Here is an 11,212-nt window from a genome sequence, read left to right on the forward strand (position 1 = left end):
TTTTCCAGACAGTTGTCTTGTTTAGACATCTACCATATATCTACAGTTGTTTTGAGTAGTACCATAAGTTAAAACTTTGGAATCTTCAGACGTAGGGAGCCACTGGTTTAGACTGTTTTTCAAACCCATGCACAAATACCTTGAAGTGATTTGAGAAAGAGGAAGGCGCTGGGTGGAGAGGGGAAAGAAGCCACCCAAGTCTGTTGCATCTGCGTATACACATTAGACACTGCTCACAACACTCTAAAAATTACCTTTTCAGACAGAGGAAGGAAGGTAATTTTGTTTTCTTTTGAAATTCAACCCACCCTTGAAGTGGTGCAGGCAAATAATAATAATAATAATATTCTTCCTTTTCTTTTCCTATAGGGTGCTGGAGATCTAGAAGACCCATGGTAGCCTTATAAACCTTCTAAAATGCTTTTGATTCAGAAATTGGGGAAAACTTTTAATCACAATTTTCTTCAATCCGAGGGAATATGTTCTTGTGGATTCCCAGCGTTGTGTGCTCTGAGCAGACACCGTTAGCATCTCCCGCATTCGTTCCTCTTTGTGTTTAATGACAGTTGCCACTTGTAGCGTGGCCTGCACTGCAGTGTTTTTGGCCACCGTCAGGCACTCGGGCTGCTTGTGTATCGAACTTTTGGCCCTAGACACCAGCGGAGTTGTGTGAGCACCGGCGCAGGGGTGTGGAGGCGCACGGGGACGTAGGTAGCAGCTCTGGAAGACCAGGCGCATCACACCGAGAGTGCTGCTGACGCCCCCTTGCCCTTCTCCAAGGTGGAAGCCTTTCACAGCTCTGTAACTTGACATTTCCTTTAGGCCGTTTTACTGTAGGCTATATATTTATTAATTGTTATTTAATTTTTCCCCAATTTTACCTGTATTACCAAACTGGGTTCTCCAATAATGTCCAAATTGTAATGTTGCCTGTTTCAAGATAAAGTGTATTTGGCAATAACACTATAAACCCTTACAGAATTTCTGCATGTATCAGCTACATCCTTCAACTCTTACTAGAGAAGCTTTTAAAACCAAATGGATTAATTTATGGCTATTTTATCAGTTGCTCTGACATCTCACTGCTGCAGTGTTTTATTTTGTTTGTTTTTATTTTTAATGACGAGATTTGCCTTTATAATGTAAATTGTGATTAACCTTTAACCTGGTAACATTGGGCTCGGTACAGAGTGGTTGTCACAGAAGGTACTTGAAAATGATTTGTTGAACCTCTTTTCACATTAACCTTGAGTTCTTTTGGATTTCCTTGTTATTAATGCTGATCTGGAGAGTAAAGTATTTATCTAAGAGGCTTCTGGGTGGGTGCAGCCCTGGCTGCCCCGGGGCCCCTGGTTTCCCTGTTGTGGATGTCTGTACCCTCCCATGCCACATGGTGTTTCTGCGGGTGCCATTCCCCTGGTGTGTGGTTGGGACGAATTGTCGTCTGTCCCTGGGTAAGACTGAGGGCCCTGATGTTTGCCCTGAAACTTCCCTGAGGTGACTTGGAGGAGACTTGGGTTTTTGGCCTATAAGAAACATTTGCCACAATAATTTTTATTTATTCTTTCAATTTCAGCCGTTAAGTGAAAGTGCTTTACTCGATGATGTTAAAAGCTCATCGTTCCTTTTCCAGGTTTGGGGGGCTGGTGAAAGAGGGGGGCTGGGGATGCCGACCTGACTCCCCTCCCTGTTCGCCTTGTGCTGTCTACACTGCAGTGAGCGTGACCACCCTGTTACTGAATAAAGGACTGAGACAAATGGTGTGACAGCTTCCTCTTCCGTGTGCTTCCCAGAATAAAGCGCAAGTTTCCAGTGGTACTGAAGCCTCTTCCAAGTTAGAATGCTTGCTGAGAGAGGGTTTGGTTTTGGTTTTGGTTTCTTTTTTGATACTTAACCACATAATACCTAAGTGTTGCAAGGAGGGATTAACCACACTGTGGTGCATACCACCATTCTTCTCCACTCAGAAAACTCTTTTATACCACATAAAAGATCTTTTTCAGCTCCTCTGGTGGGTGTGTCGGCAGGTGAAAAGCCTGCAATTCATGTTATTGATCTGGATCCCTCATCGAACTGTCCACACATATTTTGGTCTCAGGAATCACTTATATTCCTAGGTGGGTTTTTTTGTTGTTTTTTGTTTTTGTTTTTTATCTCAGCACTCAGGAATTATGAATCACTCCTGGAGGTGCTCGGGGAACCATAAGAGATGCTGGGGATTGAACCTGGGTTGGCTGAATGCAAGGCAAATGTTCTTCCGGTTGTGCTATCGTTCTGAACCCTATTCTTAAAAATTGAAGTTGCCAAAGAACTGTCCCTTGTGTGGGTTTATCTGTTGGCATCAATTCTATTTGAAATTAAAACCAAGAAATTTTTACATTTGTGAATTTGTTTAAATACAGATATATGTGTAAACATGAATGGCATTGAGTTCTGAAAGAATGACTTTTTTCCCAGATAGCTCCATGTGAGTAGTGCTGTCTACTCTGAGCCTGTAATAGCTAGGATGGGTCCTCGTGCCCACATCTGGTTTATGCATCCTATGTGAGTGGAGGGTCACACTCACACCGCACACTTGCACCCCAGCTGGTGCCTTCTTTCTGCTGATGTGCGCTCTCTCCCAGGCTCACTGACATTTGAATCCAGCTGCCGACTTGATGCACTCACAGTAAAGACCAGCTGGATCTGTCCACTCATTGGGTCTGTGTTGGCCGGATTCTGAAAATTTTTTTTTTGTTGTTTTTTTTGTTTTTTTTTGTTTTTGGGCCACACCCGGTGACGCTCAGGGATTACTCCTGGCTATGCGCTCAGAAGTTGCTCCTGGCTTCTTGGGGGACCATATGGGGCACCGGGGGATCGAACCACGGTCCGTCCTAGGCTAGCGCAGGCAAGGCAGGCACCTTACCTCCAGCGCCACCGCCCGGCCCCGATTCTGAAATTTTTATGGGTCCCTCTGCAGCATACAGTTCTTCCCGTACTTTCCCAGTGGTGTCTAAGTTGTGTGTGGTGTATTTTGTGTGTGTGTGTGGGGGGGGGTGGATCTGATAGTACTCAGGGCTCTAGAACAATTTTGGAATAGAATTCATCTCAGAATCACTGTGGGTGTGGGAATGGTGTTCCCCACCCCTTGGGCACTATGAGGTGGATCCCAGGGCTTCACATGTGCTCTGTCCTGGGAGCCGCCTCCCCCGGAACAAATGGTGGATGTTTTCTCTGTACTACTTTCCATAGAAAAAGTGCCATTTTTGTTGGTAACAGATACTATCATTGCTTTTCCTGAGTGGCAGTCTCACTTTATTCTGGGACAGTGAATGCCTGCTCAGAACCATTGTGTGAGACTGTTCTATATAGAAGTGCTTTCCCAGTGAGTCCATAGGAGTATGAGAAACACTTCTTGTCACTGGATTGAATTTTACAGCCAGGTGTCACCAAGGACAGAGGTTCACAGAAGCTTGCTGCAGTGCTCAGCTGGGCAGCTGCCCATCCTTTCTCCGAGTTGGGCAGTGAGGACTGATGTGGGTGGCCCTTTGCCTCAGTTTATGCCTGCAGCTTTGCCGCCATTTCTCTTTGCTCAGCCAGTGCCAGTCTCTGTTGGTGAGAAATAACTTTGAGTATTAAATTTGTGTTGATCTTCAAACCCCTGGAAACTCCAAGCTTCCAGAATCACCTTTTGAGAGTGTGTGTTTGTCCCATTGACCAGAATTCGGGTTCTGAGCAGATGTACCTGGTAGTGGACCATGGTGGTGGCTGCTGGGGATTTGGAAAGCACGGGCAGCAAGGTAGAATCTTCATTGCTGTGTCACCGCAAAGCCCTAGGATGGGTTTCACTGAGTTGAGCTAACAGGAAGTAGAGGGTGAGAGAGTACACACCTCACATGAATTGGGTCTGGGGTCTCACATGCCTGTTTGTGACTTTAAGACTTCATCTTTCAGGGCGCCTTCAGTTATTGTACATCCATGTTTCTTTGAAGTGTTCTCATCTTTGTTTATTTTGGGGCCATAACTGGCATGCTCAGGGGTTTTCCTGACTCTGCACTGGGAATAATTCCTGGTGGACTCAGGAACTGTATGTGGTGCTGAATATTAGACTTGGGTTGGCCACATGCAAGGCAAACACCCTGTCTGTACTCTCTCTGCTCCACCACCCCGCCAAGTCCTCTTTTTTGTCTCACGTGTTTCTGCAGCTGTGATAAAAATACTGAGGCCTGCAGCAGAGCAGAACTGACTATGAGATGAGAATCACTTTTTTCTTACCTTTGGTTTTCTTTTTCTTGTGAAGAAGTGGGTTTGCTGCTTTTCTAAGGTTCCCCTCACCTACTCTTATGCAAAGAACCTTTACGAAATTCTACAATAATATAGTTAAGAGGGCCATGAAGTTTATTTTCACGATAATTTGGGGGATGGGAAGTTCACACCCAGCTCTGCTGGTGGATAGAACCAGGCCTTCCATGTGCAAAGCATGCACTCCAGCCTACTGAGCCAGTTCCCTAATCCTGAAATTTTAAACATGTTGGTAAATTATTTTAAACATATTTGGTTTTTGCTATTGATGTCAAGCTTTAAATGTATTTGACTTTTGCTGTTGATATCAGACTAATGTCAGGTTATAATTATGAGCATTTGGATAGTATAGAAGTACAACTGGATTTATTACTGGACCACACAGGTTAGGTTCTCTGGGAACCTAAATACCTTTTCTTTGGGGGGGGGGGCACACGCAGCAGCACTCAGGTGTTACTCCTGACTCTGCACTCAGAAATCACTCCTGGCAGGTTCAGGGGTGCCAACCCCATCCATTATAGGATGCCGGGGATTGAGCCCAGGTGTCTGCATGCAAGGCAAACAACCTACCTGCTGTGCTGTTGCTTCGACCTCCTTGAATAGATTTTTGTGAAAGTTCGCTTTTTAGTTAAATACACTCAAACATTGCCCTTTCTTGCACTTGTGGTGCCAGGACTGGAGCCGAGGGCTGCACACATGCCAAGCAAGTGCTCCTCCACTGAGCAACCTCCCCAGCCATTCCACTAAGCTAGTTGAGTCAGGGGTTTTCCTGTAGCTCAGGTTGGCATTAGAAGGTATGATGCCAGCTGTGGGTGGAGGCTCCTGAGCATGAGTCCCAAAACTCGAGGAATTGAGCATGCTAAGTAGGTGAGAGGAGACCCTGGGTCGGTGAGGGAAGATGCTTGAGTAGGGGAGGGGGCTTGATGTACACCTCTAGAAGGTAGGGAAGAGGTTTTGGAGCTCGCCCGACCGCCTGCCCAAAGGGTTCGTTTTCCCAGTTGGCTCTTTTGGGGGTGGTGTGTGTGGGCTACACCCGGTGATGCTTAGGGGTTACTCCTGGCTATACACTCAAATCACTCCTGGCTTAGGGGACCATATGGGACGCTGGGATAGAACCATGGTCCGTCCTAGGTTAGCGCATGCAAGGCAAATGCCTTACAGCTACGCCACCGCTCCTGCCACAGTTGGCTCTTTTTTGAGTTAGACAGGCCTGGTTCTCTTCAAAGGCCACTGTCCCTGGGAGGGACAGCCTAGGCCCCTGTGGCCACGAAACCAAGTTGGGTCAAGAAGAGCCAAGCCTGCTTGGAGTACTAGCTCTGGCCTGTCTCCCATGAAGATTTCAGGCTAAGGCTTGCACATTCTGCCTGAGATCGACTCACTTCTCACAGGACACCAGCAGGTCCCATAGCTGACAGCCACTACCGTCCTGTGTGATCTCCCTGGCCTGGTCCCTTACTAGCTCTGTATCCTGGGAGTGACGTACAATAAGTTTAAACCTATGTTCGAGTATCTTTGATATAATAGCAGAGCAAAGCCATTGTGTGAGAACACAGTATTAGAGTTTTAAACAGTCTTGAAGCTATATAAGTTTAAAGTAATAGTTTGCTTGAGAAAAGGGTTTTTGTTTTGTTTTTGGGTGACACCCATCACCACTCAGGGGTTACTCCTGGCTCTGCACTCAGAAATCGCTGGCAGGCACGGAGGACTATATGGGATGTCAGGATTCGAACCACCGGCCATCCTGGAATGGCTGCATGCAAGGCAAATGCCCAACCATTGTACCACCTCTCCGGCCCTGGGAGAGGGGTTTTGTTTTGTTTTGTTTTGTTTTTGATAAACTAGAGCAATTTCTCAGCCCTGGGTCACACAGGGTTCTCTGAGAGGTCTCAGGTGAAAATCGCTTAAAGGGGGCCCGGAGAGATAGCACAGCGGCGTTTGCCTTGCAAGCAGCCGATCCAGGACCAAAGGTGGTTGGTTCGAATCCCGGTGTCCCATATGGTCCCCCATGCCTGCCAGGAGCTATTTCTGAGCAGACAGCCAGGAGGAACCCCTGAGCATCGCCGGGTGTGACCCCCCCCCAAAAAAAAAAAAAAAAAAAAGAAAATCGCTTAAAGGGACTCCAGGGCCCATGGTCTGAGGTCATATACCAGCCAGTAGGATTGGGGTTCCAGAAAGTAAATGAACAAAGGCCTGGTAGAAAAAGCTGGAAAAATGCTCTATTAGGGAACAGGCATAATAAAAGGACCTCAGAGTAGGTGGCATTTTATAGGTGTGCAACAGGCATACTTACAAGATCACAGAGGAGAAATGACACAGGTTAGGTCAGAGGTTGCTTTTCCAGAAGCATTTGGAGTTGCCAAGTTTTTTTACTCTTCCCCAGAAAATAAATACTTCAGAATACTAACATCTGTTAAATCTGGGTTAACAAGGATCTGATGTCTTCTGTAATTTTCTCTGTGCGAGTTTTGTATAAAGATTAAAAATAAAGAACGAAAATAAAATCAATGGTCCTGAGTTACTTGCCAGGATAAAGGGGCCAGTTTACAAGCCCCTCTGTATGCAGACACAGGTCAGGCCATTTGTGGTCCCCTCTGTACAGCCAAGACCGTGGTTCTGCTCCTCATCGGGTGGAGAGTATAATCTGGGTAGTTTCTTGATTGCTTCTCCAATTATTTTATTGTGAGACATGAATGTTTCCCTTTATATTTTGGTTAATTTCTTTTTTAAAGCATGCTGACCTGTTGCCCACTCTTTATGAGCACATCTTTGTTTTTGTGTTTGGGTATGGGTCATCCCAGGTGCTACTCAGCTATTAACTCCGGGCTCTGCGCTCTGGAATACTGGGTGCTCCAGGGAACCGAACCCAGGGTTGGCCCTATGCAAGGCAAACTCTTATTGCTTTGGGCCCTGAGCACTTTTTTTTGTTTTGGGTCACACCTGGTGGGCTCGGGGTGCCAGGATTTGAACCTCCACCCTTCTACAGTCAAGGCAAATAATGCCCTACCTCCATGCTATCTCTTCAGCCCCCTGAGTACATTTTTCTCTGATGGGTTTGTGAAGTGTTTCGTTCCTCTGTTCATGGAGCGTATCATCAGTTTCCATAATCCTGGGCCATTGCACTGACCCCAACTTGGTACCTGTCTGTCAAGTGTTTGGGGGATGCCATGAACCCACTTGGCTCCAGCTGGATGGTTTTAGTATGGACAGCACTGGGTTCAGATGACATGGTGACTCACGGACCTCTGGGTTGGTCTGAGGAGCTCTGTGTGATGCATGCCATTTCTTTAACAGTTCCAGCCTCCGATTGTGTACATAGAAAATCTTTTCACATTCTGAGTAAGTAAAGTTTTCCATATTTCTTCTGTCACTCAGCCTTTCTAGTCATTTGGTACATGCAGCGCTTACCTGGAGCAGAACTTGAACACCCTGGGGTGCCAGCCACTGGTTGGACACAGTCTCACCCACACTCAGTGTGAGGTGTCGCTATTGTCCCATGAATCCCGCTGTCTTTGCATGCTGATTATCTGGGGAAAGGGTCCGCCTGCTTCCATTTCCACAGACACCAATTTTAATGGTTCCACTTGAATTTTGAATGACATTAAGATTTACTGCCACCAAATCCTGTTAGTGTGGATTACTTTGGGGGTGTTACTGAGTTTCTGCTCAGGAAACTCATGTCCTCTGATCATGGACACTTTTTTTTAAGGGGCCACCCCTGGTGATGCCCTGCACTCAAAAATTACTCTTGGCAGGCTTAGAGGACCATAGGGTATGCTGGAGATTGAAGTCAGGCCAGCCATGTACAAGGCAAATACCTTCCCATTGTGCTATCACTTTGGCCCCCACAAGTGCATCTATGCCCCCCCAGCCCTCCAGCCTGTCTCTCCAACAAGTTGGTGGTTTGGACACAACCCTCCTAGGCCAAAGCCCTCGAGTACAAAGACAAATGTGAGAGGAAATGGGCCTGCTCTTCCAAAATGAGTTTCTGCCTTCTAAAGCTTGGCTCTTCAGTGTCCCAGACCTTGCCAGCCCACTTGTGTGTCTGTATGACACTGTTCACACCTGTGGTTTTGCGTCAGGGCTTTTGTCTTCCTCCAGGGATGCCCCCAAAGCAGCAGCTCCCTCAAGAACCCCCTGAGAGTCGGGTCTCCTGAAGGAGGGGGCAACTACTTTGGTGGCGCAGACAGAGCCCTCAGGACTTGGGAGGTCTCAGGGCTGCAGCTCCAGGGTCAGTCCTCAGCACCCAGAATGGTGCATTCCAGCTTCACTGTTGCTGACTCAGTACTGAGCCTAGCTTGCAAGGTTATGAGCCTTGGGGTGACAAATGTGTTTCTCATAGTTGCTCTTCCAGTGGGCACAGGGGTTCAGTCTGTGCCACAGTTCCTGCTATAGGTGGTCTGAGGCAGGAAATGGGGCCTTCGCTGCCCCTTGGGCACAGTTTTCCCAGGTGACAGCAGGACTGACTTTTGGGGTTACTCCTAGCTCTGCACTCATGTTACTCCTGGCAGGCTTGGGGAACCATATGGAATGCTGGGGATCAAACCCAAGTTGGCCTGCTGTGCTAGCACTTTGGCCCCCCAATAGCAGGACTTTTTGACAGGCTTTTGGAGAGAGGGGTATCTGGCTCCTGGGGTCACAGCCACCCTCTGGCCCCTTTAACGACGATCCTGGCCTTTTAATGAGAATGTTGGGTAGTCTCTGTTTCTGACCTCTGGCCTCAGTGAAATCCTCTGAGTTAGGAGATAAGGGCCTTTAGCCCGCTGGCTGTCTGGAGCCCGTGGGATCCCACAAGGTGAGTTGCTGAAGCACATGAGGGAAGGTGGGAGCAGGCACTTCTGGGTGGGCTATGCAGATGCTTTGAGGGAGAGGCGCTCCTTGGTGAATTTAGTAGTAATAGGCAGCCTTTTGGGGATGGGGTTGACCCCGGGACCGTGTCATGGTGCTTACGGCACTGAGGAGTATCTTAACATGCTCACACATCTCAGAGGGGAGAGCCCCAAGTTAGTCATATCTTCTAAACCATTATAGCAAAACAGCATGGAGTGGAGTCATAACACAGTGGGCAGAGCATTTATTTGCCTTGCACACGGCCAACCTGGGTTAGATCCTGGCATCCATAGATTCATTGAGCACAGAGCCAGCAGTCGGGTGAGCACTGCTGGGTATAGTTCCAAAACAAAACAAAACAAACCCCCCAAAGCCACAAACCTGTTTACTTAAGAAATAAGGCTCCCGTGGGTTTCTTGTATACATTCGCAAAAGTCCTAACCAACCCTGAGTAGTTGTTTCTCTGCTTCTCCCCCACAGTGGACCGATCCGGGCAAGAAAGCACAGCCGCGAGCCGCTTGCCTTGTACAGCTCCATGGCCCAGTATGGTTCCTGGACCATATGGTTCCACTGCACTTGTAGGAGTAAACCCTGAGCCCTGCTGGATGGGGCCCAGAAAGAAAGTTCTATCAACTTGTCAATTGTGTAGCCCCCAACTTCTTTGGCTCTTCCCTGTGACCATATCCTTATGGTTCAGATCACCTTTCTGGAGTTTTAAATTTGCTTATGGTGTTTCAATGTTCTTTTGAAATATCTGAACTTAATACAGTTTTCCTTTGAAACATGATGGCTTTTCTGTGCTTTAGCTTTGCTGTTTTATATTGGGGTACAGTTCTCTATTCTCCTGGAATAAGGAGTTCAGTTCCATTTTGTTCTGTTGTTTTAGATCCATACCCGCTGTGCTCAGGGTTAATCCTGGCTCTGCGCACAGGGCTTGGGACCATGTGCGGTGCTGGGGCTCAAACACAGTGAGTGAGGCAAGCGCCCTTCCTGCTGTACTGTACACCACGTTCCTTCAGTTTGATTCTGTTTTTCGATGAAAGATTTTTGTTTGGGGGCCACACCAGCAGCGCTCAGAGGTTACTCCTGGCTCTGCGCTCAGAGATTGCTCCTGACAGGCTTGGGGGACCATATAGGGATGCCAGGAACCGAATCCAAGTCCATCCCAGGTCAGCCGCATGCAAGGCAAATGCTCTACCACTGTGCTATCACTCCGGCCCTCAAATGTTTTTTTTTTTTTCTGGGCCGCACCCATTTGGTGCTCAGGAGTTACTCCTGGCTAAGCGCTCAGAAATTGCTCCTGGCTTGGGGGGACCATATGGGACGCCAGGGGATAAAACTGCGGTCCTTCCTTGGCTAGCGCTTGCAAGGCAGACACCTTACCTCTAGCGCCACCTCGCCGGCCCCCCTCAAATATTTTAAAGCAACACTTGATGCGTGGCAGAAATGGAATCATGGGGCCGGAGAGATAGCGTGGAGGTAAGGCGTTTGCCTTGCATGCAGAAGAACGGTGGTTCAAATCCCGGCGTCCCATATGGTCCCCTGTGCCTGCCAGGGTCGATTTCTGAACATGGAGCCAGGAGTAATCCCTGAGCGCTGCTGGGTAAGACCCAAAAACCAAAAGAAAAAAAAAAATTTGAGGGGCCAGAGAGATAGCATGTAAGTAAGGCGTTTGCCTTTCATGCAGAAGGTCATGGATTTGATTCCCGGCGTCCCATATGGTCCCCCATGCCTGCCAGGAGCAATTTCTGAGCATGGAGCCAAGAGTAACTCCTGAGCACTGCTGGGTATGACCCAAAAGTCACCAAAAAAAAAAAAAAAAAGGAAATCATGCCATACTGTGCCAGTTGAGGCCTAGGGTATCCTACAAGCTGCCAGGGCTGGACCCTGACGTGAAGGTGTCAGTGCTGTCCTGAAGCTGTGGAAGGTGTGTGGCTCAGATCTGGCATGCCAGGGCATGGCGTGGACCCAAGTACAGGCTCTGCTAGTGAAAGTGGCTTCCTTGGGGCACAGCAGGGAGGGCATTTGTCCTGCACATGGTGACCCTCCCTGGCATCTCATAGGGTCCCTCAAGCCTGGCAGGATTAACTTCTGAGCACAGAGC

General features: G+C 47.9%; 1 protein-coding gene across 1 annotated transcript in view; it reads left to right on the forward strand.

Annotated features, from left to right (window-relative positions):
- PPM1B (protein phosphatase, Mg2+/Mn2+ dependent 1B) overlaps positions 1–1,758 on the forward strand; it is a 46,877-nt gene extending 45,119 nt beyond the window's left edge. The window contains exon 6 of the mRNA XM_049784260.1: positions 370–1,758. Within this exon, the coding sequence (XP_049640217.1) occupies positions 370–399 (30 nt within the window). The 3' untranslated portion in view covers positions 400–1,758. The remainder of the gene's footprint in view (positions 1–369) is intronic.
- The last annotated feature ends 9,454 nt before the right edge of the window (positions 1,759–11,212 follow it).

The sequence above is a fragment of the Suncus etruscus genome, chromosome 12 (genome assembly GCF_024139225.1).
Source record: "Suncus etruscus isolate mSunEtr1 chromosome 12, mSunEtr1.pri.cur, whole genome shotgun sequence".
Taxonomy (NCBI): domain Eukaryota; kingdom Metazoa; phylum Chordata; class Mammalia; order Eulipotyphla; family Soricidae; genus Suncus; species Suncus etruscus.